Raw genomic sequence first — 24,099 nt, forward strand, 5'->3', positions numbered from 1 at the left:
ACTTCACCGCTGAGCCTTCCTTAAAATGTTGGCTGGGTTTTTTTTGTTTTTGTTTTAAGTGAATGGTTGTAGGCATTCACATAAGTATTGTCAACAGAACTCCATTCATTGAAAACCAGAAGTCTTTAAGTCTCTAGTGGTCATTCGTTGATGGAATCAGAGTACTTGGGAGAAATTTGTTTGATGAAGCCTGAAAAATGCCAGATAAACAGGCCTAGACCCAATAGAATGTTCCCCCGTACCCAACTGCTATGACACAATCGCATTCTATCTTGAAGCCCAACAAGTGTCAAAATATGTCCTGTTCAAAATGTAAGCATTGTAGAGTTATGAACCCGCAAATTGGTGTTGCCAGAGTCTAATGACACTTTCGAATTTCACTTGAAAGAGTCCAGAAAATATTTCTATCCCGTAAATACAGCACCGCCCTGCTTCGTCACAAGTATGTGCACAGGTGGCATAGATCACAGGGAATTGGCCATGATGTTTTTTCAGTCTTTAAATATCGTAAAAAGTTTTAAGTTTACCTCTTAAAGTAATATGCAGATATGCTTAGTCTTCTCATTCTACTTTCTGAAATCCTTAAATTTCAATGACTTGCTTTTATGAGGTTAGTCCTGCTAGCACTTGACTTGAGAAATTTGAAAATTTAACAAAGCCAATTTTTGCCTGTGTAAAAAGGGCAAGCTCTCAAATGAAAAAACTGACACAGGAAAAGGTGAAAGTTGAAAGTGCAATCTGTGTGGCTGGACGTGGAGGGTATAATGTAGACACGGGACCCAGCCTTGGGTTGAGAACACGGGTTCTTTTTGGTTGAAGAGACTTGTCTGAAGAATGTAGGAGTATTTAATGCTCTTGTTCCAAAGGAAATTAAATTTCTGACAGCTTCAGCCATCTGAAATCCTGGCTTCAGCACCCAACAAACACTAAAGCCTGGAAATAAGTAGAAAGATGTAGTGATTGCACAGACAAGCGATGGTTGGCTTGAATTGAGGAAGCTGGAATGACTGTGAAAGGCATCTGGCATATATGTCCATCACTTCACTTTCATTACCCCATGGATACCTTACTCGATAGGGACAGCCCAGTACAGCAGTCATCACCTTTGAAGGAGCGTACACTAGAACAACAGCAGTAATAGGAACCATGTGAGTTATTACTAAGGTTTTAAAAATGAGGGTCCCCATTTAAACTACAATTCTGTTTCATCTCTCCTGATCAGAACTCAACATGGGTTTTTTAGAACTAAAAAATTTATAGTGCATTAATTTTAATATTGTTTATATACATATAAAAATTATACAGCATCTCCTCAGTTACAGGCAAGATTTGGTGCTCATGGGAATTTAAAATCTCTCCACTGTCCAGTAGCCTACAACTCACTGTTTGGGAATTAGTATATTGGTTTTCAGCAGGATTCCAACTCAAAACTATGTTCGTGAAATTTTGCTGTATTTATTTGAAAAGCAGTGTGTGTGGGAGAAAGAGATCTTCCATCCACTGACTGACTCTCCAAATGGCTACAAAGACCTGGGCCAGGCAAAAGCTGAGACAAGGAGCCAGAAAGCCCATCCAGGTCTCCCACATGGATGGCAGGGGTCCAAGTACTTGGAGCCATCTTCTGCTTTCCTAGGTGCATCACCGTGGAGCTGGATTGGAAGCAGGACAGCCAGCAATCCAAGTGGTACTAATATGGGATAGCAGTGTTGTAGGTGGCTGCTTCACCTGCCCCAACGGCCTCTCCCAGAAATAATGTTAAGCAGAAATGCACTTAGTGTGTTATAGAGAGTTTAAAATACCTAACATATATTTGGAAGATCTCAAAGTTTTGGACTAAGAGACAAGCTTCAGTATCTGGGCTCTCTGTCTCTGAGAATGCTTTCTCTCCTTGATCCTCAAGTCCAGTATCAAAGCTTCCTCTCTCCAGAAATGCTGTTCTCACATGTTAGAGGGCAGAAAAGGTAGTTTGACTTAATTTTTACAAAGATACTCAGTGTCCTTAAAAAGTCACTATGTGAATCTTACTTCAATCAGAAAAAAGTTGAGCTGAAGTCAAGGTTGGTCAAAGGACAGTGGGAAAGAAATCTGAATTCCAGACTTAAGAAAACACTGAACAAGAATGTATAGCATCAAATTTCCTCCTAAATAAGGTGTTGAAAGGATCTCCCTAAAGATGAAAAAGAAGTCTAAGATTAGGTGAGGTCAGAGAAAAGTGGATGGCTCTGAATGGTGTGACCAAGTTTAGTGCAGATTAGAAGACCCTCTGTATTTCCTTCACAGATGTTGACTGCTGTGGCAAGATTATTTTTAGCTGTTCCCCTCCCCTCATATGTTAGCTTAGACTTACTCAGTATTTATTATTTTGGGCTCACTTGCATTTGTAAATACTCCAAAAATTCTACTGCCTTATACACATATGTGTACAGCATGCCTCTCTATGTAGATCAGTGCACAGACCCAAAATTTCTTGCACAGGTTCCTAAAAGTATAAGCAAATATGGTATAAATTGAGGACCACCCCCCATTCTGCCTGCCCCTACCCATTCCTAATTTATGTGAAAATTTTAAAAAAGATTTATTTTGATTGGATAGTCAGATATACAGAGAGGAGGAGAGACAGAGAGAAAGGTCTTCTGTCCACTGATTTACTCCCCAAGTGGCCACAACGGCCAAAGCTGTTCTAAAGCCAGGAGCTTCTTCCAGGTCTTTCACATGGATGCAGGGTTCCAAGGCTTTGGGCTGTCCTAGACTGCTTTCCCAGGCTACAAGGGGGAGCTAGATGAGAAGTGGAGCTGCCAGAACACGAACTGGAACCCATATAGAATCCCGGTGTGTGCAAGGTGAGGACTTTAGTCTCTAGGCTACCACACCGGGCACATTTTTTTTAAAGGTGCAGTTCATTTTGCAGCATTTGAGTATGACTTTGGGGCATCAGAAGTCTGGAGGAACTGTTGGCCACTGCACAGCAGGTGACAGAAAAAACACTCCAAAGGCTTGTGGCTGAACTCCTTGTGAGTCAGCTAAGGTGACTGACAAGCTTCTCACAGCTTGTTTGTACTGCTCTCGCCTCTCTGCTCATTGCAGAGGTTTAAGATTTGGGGCAGAGCAGTGGGCATGGCCCCGATGTCCACCCTTCCATTGAGCTGATTTAATTCAACAAAACAGGCAACAACCTTTGCACCCTACCACTGATCACGGGATGACTTGGGCAACAGCACAGCCTGAACTGCACAGCCTCTGCCTGTGGCGCCTGAGACTTCCCCTGCTACTTCTTGCCAGCCAACGTGCTGCAGCCCAAGAGACAACAGCAGAGTCAGCTCTGTGGCCATCCCATGGCTTAAATCTGCAGATGGGCCTTCTCCCTGTCCTGGCACTGCTGGCAGGTCTCCGTCACCTACTTCAGTCTTCTCCCCACGGGCACACGAGCCTGAACTGCCAGCCAGCCTGGGCACTCGGCAGAAACGTGGGCATTTGTCCAGCAGCTTTTGCTGTGATTTAGGTGTGGCCAGTTCAGGGTGGCTCTACACCCCTGGTCCTCTCTGCTGGGCATTGGTCATCATGCTTGGTGGCAGACAGCTTAAGCTGGACAGCAGCCATGGGCCTTTAGTATGAAGTCCTTGCACTTTAGGTGTGATTGGCTTTTTTCATTAAAGGTAAAGGTTGGGTTCCTGCCATATCCCTTTTCACTTGAATTCAGCTCAGAAAATAAGAAAGGGGTAGAGGTTTCTGTGTACAAATCCCTGTAAGTCCATTAAGTTCCATACTTAGTTCCAATCTCAACAGCTCTCCATGGAGCCCTCCTATCCAGCCAGCTTCTCCCCTACCCCAGGGGTACCCGTCAGGTGGGGAGAGGAGAGTCTAGCGTGGACTTTAAGAAGATTAAAGGAAGGAAATGAGCCCAATCTAGTGATACACTGCACTGTTTTCAATAGCCACACAGAGAAGGGCACTGCCCTAGCAGCAACCTTCCATGGCCATCAGTTATCTGTTCTCTGATTGCCCTGAATCAATGCAGGTGTTGATGGTCGCCCCAACACCACTACCGTCCCAGGCACTTGAGTTGTGTGTCCCTCTTTGGGCAAGGTTTCTTTCTGTGGTTTCAGGTGCAGCCCAAGCCTATCCCCTCCTCCACTGGGGGAACACCTAGCTGGCACCGTTCAGAGCATCCACCAGAGAGATTGAAATCACTGCAGAGGTCCCAGAAAGCAAAGATGTTTATGCTGGGAGGGAGGTACCAGCACTCAGGGTAGCCCTCAACGGGTCGGCCTGATTTTGTGCAGATACTTAGACAGGCATGAAATGGATTTTCTGGATGTCTGACTTTCCTTCCCATTGGCTTCTTTCTTCATTGTTGCTGCTGCTGCTGCTGCCTTTTTCCCCCCTTCTCTGCTTTTTTCTGCCCTTTTTCTCTTGCTGATTCTGATCCAACCAGGTAGCAACGCATTTTCCAGGAAGTCTTTTTAAAATTGTTTCTTTCTAGTCTACCCTAATAAGCATGAGGATTCCTTTAGGCTATCAGCATCAGTTGTGTTTTTTTGAACCATGTTCCCATTGCATGTGTAAGTTAGATGACAAGTCCTTTGCCTGGGACAGAATCTTTCAAAATTGAAAATTTGGGTTATAGATGTTCAACTCAGTAGCTCCCTTTTTGCCTCCCTTTTGATTCATGAAGATGTTTCTAGGCCTTCACACCCAAGGAAGGCCACCGTTCTGGCCATATGAGGGCACACGGAAACTTTGACCACGGAGGCATGAGCTAGTTTGCTCCTGGGATTTGTTCTCGCCCAGGACTGGCTGCAGCCTCCTCACACTACAACTGCCCCATTGGAAACACCCAGCCTTTGAACTCTAGTCTTCTTTCAAAGCAGGGTGCACTAGTCATCGGCTGCTTGGGTGTCTCAGTAGGTGTGATCTCACAAAAAATGGAGTTTCACCTGTTTTGACCCCCCGCCCCCTTGGGATGACTGGTCTACCTCCTGCAACACACAGGAAGGTGAAGGCCAATGAAGAAGTCCTGATGTGGACTTGGAAAAATAAACGCCTCGTTGCTGGGGACACAGCCTGAGATGGAATGAAACGGCTTCCCTGAAAAATGTTTAAAAACACATGTGGCTCAATTCCCTGTTAGTGTAGCAGCAGTCAAAATAAACTGGACCTGCCAACAACCGGTGTAGGCAAATGTTATGAATAGACTAACTTTGTGATGTTGTCACTTCACACACCCGGAAAAATTACCCAAGGGTAACATGGGCTCCCTCAATGTTGATTTGGGTTAAATCCCTCCCTTGAACAACTTGGATTTAATTTGGCTAGTGACATGAGTCTTGTTGCTTTTTCCTAAGTTTTCTGGAAGAGAAAGTAAGCATGGGGGCTGTGCAAATGGTGCCTGTAGAGCGGAATGGCTGAACATACTGGTAGAACCCAGGCCCAGCTTAGCAGAGCACCCCATGGCTTCTGAAAGGAAGCCTTGTTACCTCCAAGTGTTTGTAATATCAAGTTTGGCTTTAACCCATGAGGCCAAGGCCATGAATAGGCCCTTTCACCCATAGCTGCTGCCATCCTGTACCCTGAGGTTGTGTTAGTACAAGGCCTCTCATGGAGCCTGTGCCATCCTTCAGGCTGGACAGCTCCCGTGCTCAACACCCCTGGATTCCTATTTGGAAAGACCAGCCCACCACCACCTTCAAACTGCAAATATCAAATGGTGGCCGGCCTACCTGCCATCCAGGAGAGTACCCCCAACCACGAGAGTAATGTCAGATTTTGTGTTTCCAAAACCCAGGATCATCCAACAGATGTGCTTGCCACTGTGCCCAGCTGCCCAGCCTTCTCTGATTTCTAGAATGCGTGCCCCTACCCTCCATGCCATGGATGAATCCTGCTTTCAAATGGGATTGGAACAAAGTGTAGACCAAGACCCTTGAAGGCCAAGGCCAAGCTGGAAACTCAAAAGTCTGGCCTGCTGGAAGAAACCAAACCTACCCAGAATTCTTTTTAGCCACCCAAAGATCAGGGCCCTGCCAGGCTTGTCTTCCACCAGCCATGCCTATGGATGGGGTCACAGGACAGTGGTATCTCCCAAGGTTAAGAGGTTTTGTGGGTTCTTCTTCTGTGTCCCGAGATTAAGGGGGGTGGGGAATAACCTATTTCATTTTATTTTTTTTTCCAGTTCTCTCAGGCCAGGCACATCACAGCCCTTTGAAACGATCTGTGTCCCTTACCCCACCCATGAATGTGCCAAACCAGCCTCTAGGACATGGATGGATGTCTCATGAGGACTTACGAGCTAGAGGATCCCAGTGCCTCCCATCCGATCATGCCCCCCTGTCTCCACAAAGCAGTGTAGCCTCTTCAGGAAGTGGTGGGAGTGAACACTTAGAAGATCAGACCGCTGCTCGTAACACATTCCAAGAAGAAGGTAGTGGTATGAAAGGTGAGTGACTATGCAAGAAACCACTGGGATTTGGTACTGAGAGATAGCCAGCAAAAGCAAGGAGCCCAGCCCCCGGCCCCAGGGCTTTGTGTGTGCTGCTCCAGCCTTTCCTGGCTGGACTCCAGGGATGCCCAAAGCAGGAAGGGCTCTGGGTCCCCTTTCTGTGCTTCTTGCCCAAACCCAGGAAATAGGAGCCCCAAGTGAGAGAGGTTAGTGTCCCCTTTGTATTTGCAATGTACTGACCTGCAGACAGTTAAGTGCATCATAACTTATGATGTTAGGATCTTCTGCTCACAGAGATGCTAGCCTGCTCCAACCCACTGTTTCACTGCTGTAGCGAGGCTCCTGTCAGTAATTCCGAAAAACAAACTGCTGCAGGATCTTTTCTTCTTCCTCTCTTCATGCATGATAGCAGACATGCTTCCTTTCTGGCTGCCTTCCTCTCTGATAGCCACAGAAACCTTGAGACTCTTTTCTCCACATCTGTTGAAAGGGATATGAAAATAGTATATTTGCCTACAGGTGATACAGGCCTTTTGTGCAGCACATCCATACTCCTATGTTTCACCATAAATCTCTACCCTCTGCTAAAGATGCTCTTTGGGGGAGAATGGTTTCCAAGTAATCCCTGATAGGCTCAAAGAGGATGCATGCATCGTGTATTTTTAGACTCTAGTTGTTCCAGAGCTGGGAAGTCCTTTGAGGCAGATACACATCAGAGTTGCACAAATCACACTGTTGGATGGTGAGACAGTAAACCGGCATGCTTCAGGGAACAGGATTTTGAGGGAGGCCCTGTGCTAGCAATTACACAGTCAGTCATCCTGGGTTAAGGCTCTTTCCAGTCTTTCTCCTGCACACGATTGCTGGTGATGGTGGAGCCTCTGTAATGGAAGCCTGGCCCAGAGGGCATACTCAGGCCTGCTTGCATGCCAGTCATGAGAGAACATTGTGCTAAAGAGCAGAATATGTCAACTGGAGACATGGGGCTGGTTTGAAGCCACCCCCTGTCACTTCCCCTGAGCCCTTCTTTGGGGTCCTTCCCACCCATGGCAGGTCCTATGCTGGTGACTTGGAGCAAGTGGGATGCAAATGTTTGTCTTGGGGTACAAGGAGGGTGTGTGTCCTCTTTGACGTTCACAGTTTTGGGGGATGTATCATAACTTTGTAGCACTAATATATGCATTTCTTGGTTGATGTTACATAGCTATGTGTGTATTCAAGCAGCTGAAAGCCCAGAGGACAGGGCTGGCAGGTGCTATTATACAGTGCTGTAGGCAAGCCTGGCTTGCTATACGTCACCCACGTGGAAGGACCTTAAGGAGCAAGGGAGGCATTGCTTTCAACTAGCTTCTTTAAAGGTGGAGTTGAGTGTCTGAGTGACATGTATCCAAGAAGCTGGTGCTACAGTACTGGTCAGTAACTAGGGCAGAGGCATTGGCCTTTGTATTAAAGGGTGTGGAGGACCCTGGGCTAAAAGCTTGCCCCATGACCCTCGTAAGAGGTACACTCATTCCACTGTCAGCTGCTTGGACATTGGTTTTGTTCCTTCCTTGTACTTTCTGTTTCATTTTCTTTTGAGGCCTTATGCAGACACACATAGTCATTCTCCCAAAGGAGATAAAGATATGTGCCTTGCATATTGGCATTCTCAGGTGAGAAATGGTTAAGGATATGTTTCTTTAAGAGAAATGAGTAAGAATGGCTGTTGGTTCTAATCCCGGCAGCTCCACTTCCTCTCTATCTCTCCTCCTCTCAGTATATCTGACTTTGTAATAAAAATAAAATAAATAAAAAAAACTTTATCTTAAAAAAAAAGGGGGGAAATGAGTAAGAAATGTTGAACCTGATGTCTTATGTCTACTTTAGGGTAAAACCCAGGATACTCCCAAGTTCCAGAAAGAGGTTGTGTATTTCTTTTTCCCATTTCTTTCCTTGGAATGGGTGAGATTTGTCCCCTCAAGCACATTCAGAAACTGACACAGACCTTTGAACTCTAGTCTTCTTTCAAAGCAGGGTGCACTAGTCATTGGCTGCTTGGGTGTCTCAGATAGTCCTTTCCTGAGTATTTCTATCTTCTGTTGACAGATTGGACTCCCTCCTACTGAGTTCAGTTGAGTGGGAGATCATACCAGACTCAGCAGCATTATAGATGAAGGCAGGTTCTGTTTGCAGGGTGAGTACAGTGCATTCACAGGGTCAGACACTAGAAATGTCCACATGTGACAGTGCTGACATTCCCAGGTGTTGGAGGCCAACACTCACTTAACACAGACATCCCCGCCCTTAGCCCTGCTGCAAGGTGGCTGCCTTGCCCCAAGGACTCTTCTGCCATCGGCACTTATTCACGGTGGCCTCCTAGGAATGACCAAAAGGCAAGCCTTAGATTACCCATTCCCTAAGGTTATTGCTTGCCCTTCCACCCATGAGGAGATGATAGTTTTAATTTCCAAATTAATTCAGATTTTTGGTGAAAAAGAGTGAAATCAAAAATGAATTACTTCTAGAAAGAACTGGCACCTTCTTCTGGGCCTATTTCTTCCTTTCTTGTTACTCATGCCCCAGTCATTTTTCAGCCCCTTTCTGCCCACCTAAAGATGCCATCGTCTAGCTGCTCTTTCTCTAGTTTTTAAACATCCAATTCATGAGAATCAGAATCCTGTCATAGAATTTAGATGAGTTCCCAAATCTTTGGGGCATGTGTGTCATCTGCACCTTGCATCTTGTGAAAAGAGAAGGGTCCCCATAACTGAACTAGATTTCATGTGGAGACATCCCTCTGGTCTCAGCTGTCTTACCTTGCTGAAACCCTGTTTATCCTTTCCTTCTGTTCCATCTAGATAGATGAACCAGTGGGTGTGAAACTAATCATCTCTTATTATTGTGCCTCTTGGGTCACAAATATGCACAGAACCTACCTTGCTGTTTGTATTTCCATGTGCATCACTCCAGCCCTCTCCTTTATGTTGACATCATCCACGTGGGTTACTTTGTACCTTCTTGTATTAATACCCCCCTACTGGGTTAAATTGGATGCAAAGCACAGGTTGAATGTCCCTTGAGTAGGGACATTGGGCTATTAATGAAAAACAAAATGGGACCAGTTACTCCAAAGTAACCTAAGAGAAATGGCAAGTGAAGTGAAATGTGAAAATGTCCTCCTTGACCATTCTCTGTGGAGGCTACTGATTCTATGTGTGCCTGTGGACTAAAATTGCTGCCTGGGGTTTCTAAATTTAGATGTCATTTTTCTTTTCTGAAACTTATCCCAGAGGAAAAATTCTTGATTCAATGTCTCCCTGGTTGACTCCTGAGTGAAGTGCTTTCCCTAACCTTCTGCTTGCACAAAACCTTTGGGCCCCTCATGTTAGCATCCTGTTTTTACAGAGGATATATAAACCCAACACCTAAAGATTTGTCAAAATTCCAGGGATGCTGATGATGAGAAAGGAAGAATGGCTAACTCACAGGGCCACTTTTGTCCCCATTTTGACTGTTTTGAGCATCTATTGAAAGAGGCTCTGGGGAGACAAATCATTCTGGACTCCAGAAATCACTATCACATGAGCAAGCAACAGGTCCCTGCTGCAGGTATATGGTTGGAAAATATGTTGTCTTAGAGGCTTGCCCTGGGTCAAGGCAGGCACCAAGCAGGGCCCTGATTCAAAGCGGAGGAAGGTCAAGGAAAGTTATTAGAGGTAGCGAGACCTAGAGCTGAATCTGCAAACCTTATTACAAGCCTACTGAGTACAAGGTGTCAAGGAGGCACCTTTGGTGTGGAGGGTATGGCATGCATAAATGCATGGGTAGAGCCAAGTTCTTACTGTGGTTTGGCTGTTAAGGATATGTGGGAGAAGGGAAGTCTGGAAAGGAGAAGCCCAACCCCAGGCCTTGTGAAAGAGATTAGCTTTTACCTGGAAGCCATTGGAATGTCCACCACAGAATGCCCTACTTAGATCTGCATCCCGGAAGTCAGCCTCCGGCAGTGGTGTAGAAAGTTCATCTAAGTGGAGGGAGTTGGGAGGCAAAGATCTGGCTTTGGAGACCAGCAGAGAGGTGGAAGATGTGTCACTAATGCAGTTGGGCCAAGGCAAGTGACATTGAAAACAGGGACACAGGAATGTGTTTATGGAACTTGTGAGTATGAGAGGAACTAAAAAGACTTGGATAACTAACTGGATGCAGACAGTGATGGGCTTTGAGGAACTGGGGATAAGGCCCTCCATTTCTGCCTAGGCTGTTATCAAAAACAGCAGAAATTTTGTATGAGGACAAATAGGACAGGTGGCCAGTGTGGGGCATGGTGAGTGTGGGTATCTATAGGATATCCCAATGGAGGTGTAACAGCTTCTCAGTGATCCCATTGGTACAAATGGGCTTCCCTGGCTCCTTTCCTCACTCACACTCAGCATTCTGCTTACCTGAGACAGCATTCCATGAGAGGACTCCATTCTAGATATCTGGGTGGAAAACCTATGGATGTGGGTACCTGGAGAGTGGTGATTCTTTTCCCTTTCTTGGTGGCAGTTGTCTGTGGAGGTAGCAACTCGTTTTTCTCCATCTGAATGGGAGCCTCACCACTGCGAATGAATCTGGCTGGATATGCCCGTGATATGTGGCATTAGTACAAAAACATGGGAGTATTGGAAAGTGGTGAACGATTTGGATGTAGAAACAGTGAAGAAAGAAATCCTTGGCTCCAGAAATCCTGGTAGGAATGTAGCAGATGAGAGCGGAGAGCCCATTGACTGTGAAATTATATTCACTTTGTTTTTAATAGTCTTTCACAGATGAATCCGAGGTAAAATTTTTTCTGTTTGTGGTAAAGGGAATTTATTGTCTGCCCCAGAATCAGCAACTTGGGGTTTGCAACTGTTTCTGAAATATAGACCTGTGAACTTCTGCCTGTCTCAGAATGAGATTAGAAAAATCATTTAGAGGTCAGATTTTTTTTTTTTTTAAAGAAAAAGAAACCTGTCTGAAACCTGGGTGAAAAGAGGTTGTGGAAATAGCACCTGTTTGGAGAGATCTGCTTGACAGAATGAGAGTGACACAGCTCTGGGAAATTCCAGCATGGCTGTCATCAAAACTAATCATCATTTTCTGCATAACTTTCATTAGCTTCTTCAATCTGGTAAAGTGATAGGCTAGGACTTTGTAAATTTGCTTTATTTTTTTCTGATTCCCAGAAGCCAACATGTGACACACATGCATGGGCCAGCATGGGCCTGGGGTTCAGCTGACTCTTACATGGGAGCCCTGATGAGCCTAAAAAGCAAATCTCTAGGGTCCCCCTCCATTGTAAAGGTCTTGAGACTTTTTACCCTCAGCTCCTTACAGAATTTGGCCCTTGACCCATTCTCTCTAAGGACCATGCTGGCACCCAGTGGGCAGTGCATGTATGGAGCATGGCCTCTGTGCAGTGCTACAGAACAGCGACCTGTCACAGCCAATGACAACTGCTTGGAGAAATATAGTCCCTCTGTTGCATCTGACATTTCAAAGTGGGTATTTTACCCCCAAAGCACCATTTAATTGCCTTGAAAAACCCATAGTTGCTAGAACTTCAAGCTGGATTATTTCACCTAAAAATATGTTATAACCCAGGCATAGTTTCTTTTCATAGTATGTATTCTCCATGACCTTTTGAAAGGCCCTGGCGTATGCCCTCCTCACAAGTGTGGAGCACTTTGTAGATTCACTCCAGGATCGGAGAGCTCGTTCAAGAGGCTCTGAGAGACCAAGGCTGCTCCTTTCTGAGACAGAATTAGTGTTCCTTCTGCCCTGGCCAGAAGTTAAGGCAGGTTTGGGTGATCTTGATGGTGTCATGAAATTTCTGCTCTTTAATCTTGAATCTTTTGCCTCCCAATTCAACAGTCTTATCTACCTTGAAGAGGGAGAACTTTTTTGAGATCAGCCTCGCTCTTTGGTGAATGAAGTTGAAGGTGTGAGCCCTTCTGCGAGGAGGTTCTGTCATGCTTCTTATTTCCAGGGATGCCTCACTCCTTGCCATTATAGGGCTTCCCACGTCGAGCCCTTCCCCTATTCAGTCCCATCTTCCCCTCTTCTCTGATATCCCTGTATGTAGATTGGGTCCTGCGTATCTTGCTGACCCAAGATCTAACCAGAGCCCAACTTGTGTGCAAGCAATTGTAGACATCATGAGGCTTCTGTGTAGCTGACTTTTCCATATTCCTAAAAGGAAAATGGAGATTGCATGATTTAAAATTGAATCCCAATGGTAATAAATGACCAGCAGGTACCTATGGAACATACAAAAATGAGTGTGGTGTCATTATTAAACATGGCTGTGGGAAGATAAACTGATGTGGTCTACAGCAACATCTGAAGAAGCTTCATGAAGGATGAAGATTGGGGCATGGGGGCCCACTGTCCTGCATGTGGTTGGTGCTGATTTATTGTGGGAACTTCCTGTCAGCTTTCCCTTTCTCTACCTTCCCACAGAAGCCTGCTGCTTCCAGGGCTAACCTGGTGGTTCACTTCTGCTCTTGACTCCATATGCTTTGCCTGAGTGATCACTTCCACTTCTATGACCAAAATCATCACTATGTCCTACTGAAGTTTCAGCTTAGATCTCCCAAATCATGGTTGCTGACTTCTCCCCATGGGTGACCTGAAGGCAGTGACATGCAGGTGAATTTTAGCAATTCTGTCGCTTCTCACCCAGAATCCATGCTTTCTGTCTCACCAAAGCCTCACATATGGTCTCTCTCTCTCACTGCTCTTTGCTGATCTGCAAGTACCATCAGGTTATAGCCTTTCTTTTTACTACACCACGCTACCCAAGCCATCTTCAGCTCTTGTTCTGGCCTCCATACACGCCATCCATCAGCCCAGACGTAACACTGAGAGGTGCCATCTTTTTAACAAACCGTTCTAATGGAACCTCAACTGAGCAGATATCAGCAGCCTCCCCCACAGCCACGTGATGAGAGACCCATCTCTCCCATCTGACCTTGCTGGTTGGCCCAGTGTGTGTGTGTGTGTGTCCATTCTCCACCACTCTATGTTCACTCTGCCAAGAATGCTCTCTTGACTCTGCTTTAATTCTATACCATTCTTGGTTTTAGAAATACCTCTTCAGTATGGTCTGCCCTATACATTCTGAGTTGCTTTTACTCTGAAGCAATCCCTTACTCCCAAAGGAAACCCAGTGCCAGATGTTCCAAGCTCCCTAGAACTTAGCATATTCTTAGCATTTATTGTGTGGCTATTATGTGTGTGCATGTGTATTAGTCACTGTGTATTAGTCACCTTGATGGCCAGGTGTGTCTTCACAGGTAGACACATGTGTGTCTTCACCTTCCCAGAGTAGGTGTTTAGCAAATGCTGAATGACCAAATCATGATTTCTACACTTAAGGAATTCAGCCTAGCATGTACAAAAGTATTTCCAAATGTTTATGGGAAAAAATGAACTTAAAGAGGAGTTTTTTAGGTATAAAATATTTTGAATTCCATGCATTTTTCTCCTGCTATGCATTTCTTATTTGAAGACCCTTATAGCAAGAGCATCTTGGTCTTTCTCATCCTTCATAATAAAAATGACTTTCTGGCTTGGAACTTCCATTGATACTTCTGTCAAGAGTAGCCTAGAGGAAGCTGAACAGCTGTGCGCTGACCAGAGCTGGGAGTCCAGGAAACCTGCAGGCTCTCAATCATTTGTCAGTTCCTCCCAGAAGAACCTCTGCTTCTCCCCCTCCCCCTACCCCCGCATCTGTGTCTTCCAGTCATAGCCACAGCTTCCCAAAATGAGAGAGGGAGGCCCGAGTTTACATTGGAAGATCTTGGCATTGTATCCAACAATGGAGCATCTGGACCAACGTAAAAGATTTGGCTCTGTAGGAAGTATTTATCCCTGGTCAGCATCTTACAGAGGCTAGCATCCAAGACATTGGAATTCTTGACTTGGGACAATGAAATGATCGAAGCTCCCAATTCTTGGGTTTGTTGGGCTTGTAATAGAGTTTTGTTTTCATCGCTGACCAGGCAAAAATGCCTTGCTGCCACCAGGGAAGTGAAAGGTTAGGAGGCTGTGCTCAGAAGAACTGGGATTTCTTCTTTGTTCATCAGTTCACAGTGTGGGGAAGGGGGCGCAGGGGAGGAATCTCTATAGGTATATGACATTTAGCTAGGTACCAGGATGCATGCTCTCAAAGCAGAGTTAATGTGCACCTGCCTCAAAGAATGTATGGCCAAGAGGAACTTACAGTTCCTAGGACTGTATCCAGAAATAACTTGAGAAAGGCTTAGCTCATCGAGTTCTCGAGTTGCATGGGAACCTTCTCTAGGAAAACTACTCCCAAGACCCTCATTTGGACTGAATGGTTAAGGCAGGCTGTCCCATGCCTCCCACCAGGAAAATTCCCTTTGTCACAATAGCTTTATAAAAGAAAGGGCTGAATACTAATTGAACTGAGACTCTCTCTTCTGAGACTTGCACCCTGTTCTTCCTGTCTCTTGGCTTGTGAAATACCAGCTTGTACCATGATTCAGTGGCTCGGGATTCTGTTTTAGCACTTGGTGTGCTTGGCAATCCAGCTGGGGGACCACCCAGTGGATGTCTGGTCCAAGAGGTCATTCCAAGTTCTTACAATGAGTTGTGCCCCAAATGTGGTATTGACCTACTAAGATTTCTCTAAATCATAACCTTTGAGATTTCCATGCAACAACTTGGAATTTTACAAATAGAAAACATGAAACTGGTGACAAAGTGGGAACATGGAGTGGGCCTGAAAGCCAGGGCTGTTGTTACGGTCACTGGCACTCACTGCATAGAAGCCTTATAGCATTGTCCCAACAGAGATGGAAACATAGTAGAGGCTAAACTGGTAAAATAGCCCCAGCATGTCCCACGAGGGAGTGTGTCAGGCTTCTGAGGTGGCCCACCTTACATTCCTGGTCTGGTGGTGTTTGTAGCTAAGGAGTTAATGCCATGTGCCTGGGGAAGCCTTGTCTGTCCATGGTTCATGTTAGTCCTATGTTGTTCTGAGAGGTACTGTGTACCTGCCAGGGTGCCATGAAAGATTTCTAAGCACAGGCTGAAGTGGTTTCTAGCCTGAGATGTCTGAACATATTCTTAAAATGCCCTTGAATGTACAAGTCTCCATCACTCAAGAAGTAACTTCAGCAGGCCTCCCACCCCTTCTTCTGCTCTGAGTTTCAGGACTCTCACCCTCTACTCACATTCCCTAAACCCAAGTTTGACCCAGGAGGCAGGGCCTGATTTCAGAATATCTTGGTAACAGATTCATTCTCCATAGAAAATGTGAACTTCTTATCCTCAATGCCTTAACATTTCCAAATCCTTTGCAGGCACTGTTGATTCAGCCCTACCTTGAATGGGCTATTTGGTCTTTATTTTATGGAAGGTAAGACAGAATAGGAAAGAGCTAGGAATCACAGGACTTGGGCTCTACTTCCCACTTCACTCTATACTGGCTCTGTGGTCCCAGATTTAATGCCTTAGTTTTGCCCTCTGTAGAATGAGCCGAACATATTGCTAGAAGGATGCTTTCAAGATTTTTGGTCAAAAAACTGGCCTAAAGGAAGATAGGTAGGTACTGTATTTGGATGTACTTTGCAAGATAATCATTCTGTGAATTTTTAATATGGTCACTATTGAATTTTCTTCACCATACCATCCCCCAACTTGGGGCTTATCTCAGATGTGTTTAGAATTTCTGTCCTGTGGTCCAACCAAACCTTTGACCTTTCATATTGTGGTATATGTTTGGTTGACTATGGAGAGAAGAGTCTAAAGAAATATCCAGATGTATTCCATAGCTTAGAGAAATGATTGACAGACGTGGTCTCAAAAATGTGATGGTTCTGGGGCTCGGGCTGCCTTTTTCCTACTGGAGCACAGAGAAGCAGAAAAATAGTTTAGGTTAGGAATATAAGTGATGTAACTCCTGAGGTACAGCACTTGCCTGCTTGCCCTGTCACCATGGAAGTGGCCTGTACAGATCTGCCTTGGTCTAACAAATCATCTGGAGGCTTGAGAGGGCATCCTAATTGCTGATTTTATTTTCAGTCGTCAGGTCAGTGGTCTCAGACAGTGGATCCTTGCTATTTTGTTGAGTTTTGGTCCTGAAGGCCCTTTCAGATTCTTTTTAAAATGTATTATGAGAGTTCATGTGTTCTAATCCACTGGTTTGCTCCCTCAAATGCCTTCAACAGCTGCTGGGAACTCATTCCACCCCTCACCCATCCCCTACTGCCTCCCAGGATGCACAATAGCAGAAAGCTGGGTCCAAGAATGGAGCTGGGCATATGAGTCCAGTATCCACTGAGATGCAAATATCTTAACCACAGGGCTAAATGCCTCCCACCCTACCAATCCCTGCTATCCTTGGGATTCTTAGAGAAGCTGTGGGCAACTCTCCTTCCAAACCAGGATATAATTGTGGAGACTGCTTATATGTGCTGAAGCCCATTGACTCCAAGTTAGCAATCCCCAGTGGAAGTAGTTAAGAAGCCCTCTAGCAGGAATGCCAGGGCTAGCTTGAGACAGCCAAAGTCCTGTATTTGCTGCCAAAATTGAATAAGTAGTAATATAAATGGTTTTCTTTTTTTTTTTTTTCCTCTCTGACCATCACCTTCTTTCCTGCTGTCTCTCCCCACATCTCTTGTCATCTTCTTGTTCCTGGTCACTTCTGTCTCCGTCTTTTGCACATCTTGCAATGCAGATGTTCCAGCCTGGCTCAAGAGCCTCCGCCTGCACAAGTACGCTGCGCTTTTCTCCCAGATGACCTACGAGGAAATGATGGCCCTCACCGAGTGCCAGCTGGAGGCTCAGGTATGTGCCTGAACAAGCTATGTGGAGCCCAAGCCTAACCTCACCCAGTAGCTCACCTTGTCCTAGGAACTGCCAGGTGAGTAAGGCTGGGCTCTTACCTTTGAGATGGGAGAAGAGCAGAGGAGCAAGAGGGAGCTTGGCATGCTACAGACAGGTACGACCAAGGGGCACCCAGATATTCCAGGACACCTGAGAAGGGTCAGTGCTGAAACAAACAGCAGCCCAAGACCTCAGAGGGAGCACCTCTGCTTGGCACTTCCTCACTCTCCCTGTCCCCTCTCTACCCCGTGCTATGTCAGGAGGGGCAGATCTGAGGTTCGCTGTCCAGGTTGGTTACAAATCCATTGACCTCTAACAGGACCAGTGAGTAGAAAGCCCCAGGTGGTGCTTCAGACCGCCCCAATGTTTTTCCAAAAACACATGCAGGCTGGTCTTCATTGAGATGGCAGTAAAATGCACAGGAGGTTTGGTTTCTTCTAACCGCCTCAAGCAGCATGCAGCCATGGCAAAGCACATGAGCTCCCCACGTCTCCGTTCTCCCTTGCGTCTTCACACCATGACTGCACGGGGTCCCGCCTTGCCTCCGTCTGCGGCTTCCTCCCCTAAGTGTGGCTGCCAAAGAGCGCTCAGTGGGACCTCTGGAACAAACCAAGCTGCCTATTGCGCTGTGCCCAAGGAAACAGACCCTGGCAGGGTCTTTGTTTCCCTCGGTTAAGATGCTATTTGCATGTTTCACACTGGCCTTGGCTTCCTTGGAGCCACAGTGGCAAAGAATTGCTGGTCTGGCCTGGCTAATAATATTCCGCCCCACCCACCCCGCGGCAGGAAGAGGCGGCTGTAGCATTCAGGGCGTGGCTGGCATGTTTGCATAGCTCCGCAGATCCCTGGCTTCTCTTGGCTCCTTCAGTACCCTCACTTAACCTCTGCAGGCCAGCCTGAATACCAGTATTGAGAGACAAGACAAAGCCCAGAGTTACTGTGGTTGGGCAAAGAATGAAAGGCACCGACTTCAGCTTGCTAACGTTCTCCCACTGCTCTTTGGATCTCTGGAGCTGCTTAAAATCCCAGGAATTGATGAGGACCATTTCTAAGAGCATTTCTGTGTTTTGGGGTCAGAGTTGGAGGAGGAAGAAAATCAGTGTCACCACAAGAAATAATTAACCCCAAGGCCAAAATCAGAGTCCAGCACCAACTTCTCAGAGGGATTTAATTTCCTGGGACCCAAAGCTAAGGTTTAATAGAAATGTAAGCCCAGACTTCATCTTGGGTTCAAAGGCCACTCCAGTCTTTATTATTATTTTTTAAGATGTGTTTGTTTATTTGAAAGCCAGAGAGGGAAGAAGGGAGGAAGGGGGGGAGATCTTCCATCTTATGTTTTATGTCCCAGATGGTTACATGGCCAGGGCTGGGCCCAGCCAAAGCCAGAAGCCCAGAACTCCATCTTGGTCTCCCACATGGGTGACAGAGATCCAAGGACTTGGAGGACTATCCTCTGCTACTTTCCCAGGTGCATTAGCAGGGAGCTGCATTGGAAGTGGCACAGCTGAGATATGGCATCCATAGGAGATGCCAGTGTCATAGGCAGGAGGCCTAATTCCCTATACAATACTGGCCCCTTGATTCTTAACTTTTCCAAGTAAAGGAAATGTCGCTGGTGGACCATTGAATTCTATGCAATAGTTGCAAGTTAGCAGTCACTGGAATAGGCATTAGAGATTTGATTTTTAAAAAGTGTCTGGGAAGTTTGCTTTCCATCTCATCAAGTGTGGAACTCAAATTCTTTGGGTCTCCACTAGAGACTCATTAACGTTTGCCTGCAGTGATGACTGGATTGTGGGCACAGCTTAGCTCCTCTTCTCATTTTTCTTTGGGGAGTGAAAAAGGAACCACTGCTTAGCATCCATTCCACGCTCTAGGATGCCACATGTGGAAAACACTGGGCTTCACGTCACCCCATGAGGGTTAAACATGGTGATGCTCTAGGGGAGCAGCTGATGGCCACGGGGGATTAGGGCCTCCAAGTCTGGTGAGGAAGAGGAGTGTGTGACCTAAAAATGATCTGTTAAAGGACATATCTGGCTGTGATTGCTCATGCACTTGGTGGCTGCTGTCGGTCAGAGCCAAAAGGTAGCCTTGAATGGAGCCCCCTGGAGGTAGCACACTTGGTGAGAAGGGGTTTAGGGGGATTGAGGGAAAAACCTAAATAGACGTGCAGCATCTGTTTAGGAACAAGGAGGCGAGTATGGCTCTGAGTAGCCTCTTAGGGTCTCCAGCTACTGTGGAGAGCTGGGCTTCAGGAATGTCACCTGTGTTTCATTGCAGAATGTCACCAAAGGCGCGAGACACAAAATCGTCATCAGTATCCAAAAGCTCAAAGAGAGACAGAACCTCCTAAAGTCATTGGAAAGGGTAAGTGCCCACTGGGCAAGGAATGTTCCTGCCTCCAGCAGGTGCCAGCAGACTCGAGGAGAGTTCTCCATCGAATGTCAAGGGCAGATTTGGAAGCAAGGGTTCCCATCCATGCCCCATGGTCCCAGGCTGCCTGTGACAGACGGTCACCCCAGTGCTGGGATGTGTTGCCATCCATGGTACCCTTTCCCTATCCATTAGCTTCCCCCTTGGCCATCTCTGTGGAAACTAGAGAGGTGTTCACCCAAGAGTCCGGCAGGAATCCTGACCCAGCAGCTGAGGGACTATCTGATGTGCTTCCTTGCAGACATCCCCACAGTGAGTGTCTACGGCCCTAGCTCTGACAGGTGCACACCAGGGTCCAACCCCGAGGTGCACAAAAGCAGACACAATAGTGGACTCTCAGGCGAACAGTCTCCAGGTATACCTGAACAGAATGGGTGCCTGGAATGGTCAGGAGCAGTCGCAAAAGTGCTGAGTTTCAACAAAAGCATTCAGTCCACTTGCTAACCCATATTGCCTGCACGGAGTTTGTATCATCTTGGTGACTGCAATTTTTAGCATTTGATGATGGTATGACTTCCCCTAGGGTGCAAAGGGGACTGTGCACAGGGGACCCAGGGTTGTATCCACTCTGAAGTTGGACCTCCCAGGCAGTGAGTGCTATGGGCCCTGGGTATTTGTAGCCTACAGAGCTCAATGGTTGTCTCTTCAAGAAATTTAGGGAGTCTTTGGAAGGTGATAGAGTATGGCAGGAAGGAGGCCCACAGCAGGTTTTATAGCACAAAGGTTTTTTTTTTTTTTTAACAGATTCATTTTTATTTGAAAGGTAGAGTTAGATAGAAGGGAGAGACAGAGAGAGGTCTTATAATCACTGATTCACTCCCCCAAATGACCACACTGGCTAGAGCTAAGCTGATCCAAAGCCAAGAGCCAGGAGTTTCCTCGGGGTCTCCCATGTGAGTGCAAGAGTGTATGGTCTTGGGCCATTCTCCACTACTTCTGCAGGCCACAGCAGGGAGCTGGATAGGAAGTAGAATAACTGGGACACGAATTGGCACCCTAAGGAATGCTGGTGCTCCAGGCAGATGTTTAACCTAATAGGCCATCGCACTGGTCCAACACATACACTTATTAATAGAGTGGAAATATTTTTCGCTTACAGAGGTGTATGTGTGTATATAGATTGAAACACACTATATGAAGTTATACTCATAAGTATATAAAAGGGTGCTTCAGAACCCTTGTGGGAAACCGAAATGTAAAGATACTAATTTTGGTGCAAATATCCATGCCTCCTCTTTTCTTAAAATGTGTATTTTCCATGAACTGCTGGAAGATCTCTCATGAACATGTATTTCAAAATTTTTAACCAAAACAAATTTTTTTACAATTTCTTATTATTGGAAAGGCAGATCAGATTTACAGAGAGATAAGCGAGAAAGATCTTCTATTCACTCATTCACTCCCCAAAGATGGCCACAATAGCCAAAGCTGAGCCTATCTGAAACCAGGAGCCAGACGTTTCTTCTGGGTCTCCCACACAGGTACAAGGTCCCAAGGCTTTGGACCATCCTTGATTACTTTTGCAGGCCACAGGCATGGAGCTGGGACATGAAACAGCACCCATATGGGCCAATGTGCCAGCCCCAGAAAATTCTTTTCATCCCATTTTTGGGCCAACATTTTGAAGTACCCTTATATGTATTTAAATTATTAGGACAGTTTTTAAAAAAACATATTTATGAGATCGAGCAGAGAGCTCCCCACACCACTGATTCGTTCACAAATGCCAGCAACAGCCAGGAGCTAGGAATTCAATCCAGGTCTCCAGCATGGGTGGCAGGGTCCCAGTACTTGAGCCATCACCGCTGCCTTCCAGGGTCTGCATTAGCAGGAGGGTAAGAGTCAGGAGCCAGAGCCAGGGATTGGCCCCAGTCTCTCAGGTGTGTGAAACACGGGCATTTCAGCTGCTAGGTCAGAGGCCTGCTCCAGATAGCTAGACAGGGCAGAAGCTTACACCCCTGCCCCTCTGTTGTTCCTAACTAAATGGAGTTACAAATTGCAACTGAGAGGTCTAACCTGAGTTTAAGGCTGTGGTTCTAAGCTTTATGCCAAGTCCTTTACCACAGAGCTTGTGTAGCAGAGTGATTATGGCTGTCTGGAACATGAGAAACCATTCTCTGGAGGAGAGAAAGCCATTGGCTTCTTGTCTATTCATGTTTCTGTACCCCGGTGTGCCTAAGGGATTTCTTGCTAAGCCTTGTGGTGAAAGAGCAGCTCCCTTGCCCCTGGTTCCCAGGGCATCCTTCACAACTTCCTTCATAGCCTCTGTGGCTGTGCGGGGGCACACCCCCAGGAGAGCAGGTGGAGCTGTTGTGCGTTCTCCCTGGAGTGCTGAGCTGAAATCTCTGCCCACAGTGGCCCTGCTGTGCCTGACTTCTAGATCCTCTGTGTCTGGTTTCACCCCAAGAATACTACAGACTCTACCCAAAACTGCTCTCTCCTGGGCTCGCAGGAGTGCAAAAGTTGAGATGCCAGACATTGCACGTGGCATGATGGTAGTTGGTGGCCAAGAGAAAAACTGTGCTGCATTTACCCAGCTGTGTCTGCCTGCAGTGGTCACAATCTCTGTGGACCAGCCCTGTAGGAGATGATGGGGCAGGTTTGTGAGGTACTCAGCCTCTGGGAGCCATGGTCATCAGTAACCTGCAGTTCCCAGAGGCAGACCTAGAGCAGTCACATGCCAAGCATCTCGGACGACCCTCGGCCCATGATGGAGGTGCCATCACCATGCCCTTGCAGGCCGGCAGCATTCTTACATCACACAGAACCCGGAGATCACTAGGACCCCACCCGAGCTAGTTCATAATCGGGTGTAGCTGCAGGAGAGTCATGTCCCAGCCCCTCCATTCAGTTCCTGGACACTGACTGAGCAGCCAGCTTGGCCTCAGTTTTACCCTTGTCCACTGGAGCTTAAGCGTGAGTGATCTTTGTCCCGCCGCTGGAGAGCCCAGGGTGTGCATCAGATCAGAGACGTAGTCGTGCATGATCTCCCAATCCAGGGCAGTGGGGGGTCGTCACCAAGGCAGGGACATCTCCCTGGTGTGAAACTCACAACTGTGGTTTGGAGGTGGAATGCCGGCCGGAAGACGTTTGTCAGGAGACTAGAGCACGTCCTGATGGGACCAGGAACCCCAACAGAGGCAGTGAGGTTGTGAGGAGGAAGAGACGGAGCCTTTGGAGTAAGTCCCATGGTTGTCTGGTGGTTTAAACTTAGGTGTCGTGGCACCTGGAGACAGAGAATGTAGAAGTTACTAGGAGAAATAATGTTAGGTGGTTGTTAGATGTGGTGGACTTTTGCCAGTCAGGGGGTAGGGGGACAGGTCTGGAGTCCCTGAGCACCATGAGGGCTTAAAGGGCCCAGCTGGTTCTCCCCAAAATATATGTCGGTGACTGGGGCAGAGCTCTGTACAAAGGGTCGGAGCAAGAAATCCTGTTAGGTGCTAGGGAGGGGCCACATGTGCTGGGAAGCTGTCCCCGGGAACTAGCCAGCCCTCTGGCCAATAGTAGCTATGAAAATGATGTTTTAGGGCAGTGGGAGGGAAGGGACAGAAGCGAAAACCTGTGGCCTAGGTAATTTGGCTGTGGGGGTGGAAGGAAATCTATGTGCCTTAAAGTATATGGTAGAAAAAGACGGGTTTGAAGCAGCTTATTCAACACTCGCCTTGAGTGATGCAGTCAGTTCCCGATGTTTAGCCCCTTCAGCTCACTCCCCAACTGACTGTGAACCATCAGTGAGCTTGGAACACTGGCCTGGGAAAAGGAGACACACACCTGCATTCGCACCTGCCAGGCAACTCCCTCACTGCTCTGGTCCCCACTGTCACCTTTGTGCCATTCCCCTCCTGAAATGCTGTCCTTCACAGGCTCAGTAGCAGTCAGGGGCATTCTCATGTGCCTGAAGCGCCCTGTGCCAAAGCGGCTGCCCTCCAGGGCGTCAGGCACCATGGGCATCTTGAAGGCAAGGAGTTCAGCTTCTTTTGTGTGTGTTGTGCATGAAGGTGCCCAGCTGATGATGGCAGAGCCCCACGGCTGACTGGTGGTGAGCCAGGGGAGGGAGCCAAGAATGGGCTTCAGTGGCCGCTGTGGGAGAAGTCCCCGGGAAAGGGTGGGACTCGGGATGCCTCCCATAGCATAGGGGAACTCTCCAGCTGAGCTGAACCCCTGTTTCAGCAGTTCACAGCTGGTGTCACACCCCAGGAAAGGAAGAGACCCAGCTTCCCCTGAAACCCAAGGACTGTGCAAGATGAACAAGACTGTTTCCTGCTGTTCCAGTGAGCAAGGATCAGGACCCCCCAATTCCCCACATCAATGGCTGCTTTCCAAGCGGCTGGGAGCTTGGCGGCCCACTGTGCACGTGTAGTAGGGCCTCA

The 24,099-nt window shown here is 46.9% G+C and overlaps 1 protein-coding gene across 7 annotated transcripts in view; it reads left to right on the forward strand.

Annotated features, from left to right (window-relative positions):
- The window catches only part of SAMD4A (sterile alpha motif domain containing 4A), a 219,091-nt gene that overhangs the window by 173,122 nt on the left and 21,870 nt on the right, over positions 1-24,099 (forward strand). For 5 of the 7 annotated variants that reach the window (XM_058666464.1, XM_058666461.1, XM_058666466.1 and 2 more), the window contains 3 exons: positions 6,170-6,433; positions 17,145-17,254; positions 19,577-19,663. In XM_058666464.1, the coding sequence (XP_058522447.1) occupies positions 6,170-6,433; positions 17,145-17,254; positions 19,577-19,663 (461 nt within the window). The remainder of the gene's footprint in view (positions 1-6,169; positions 6,434-17,144; positions 17,255-19,576; positions 19,664-24,099) is intronic. The other 2 variants (XM_058666469.1, XM_058666467.1) reach the window with 1 other exon arrangement.

Source organism: Ochotona princeps, chromosome 6 (genome assembly GCF_030435755.1).
Source record: "Ochotona princeps isolate mOchPri1 chromosome 6, mOchPri1.hap1, whole genome shotgun sequence".
Taxonomy (NCBI): domain Eukaryota; kingdom Metazoa; phylum Chordata; class Mammalia; order Lagomorpha; family Ochotonidae; genus Ochotona; species Ochotona princeps.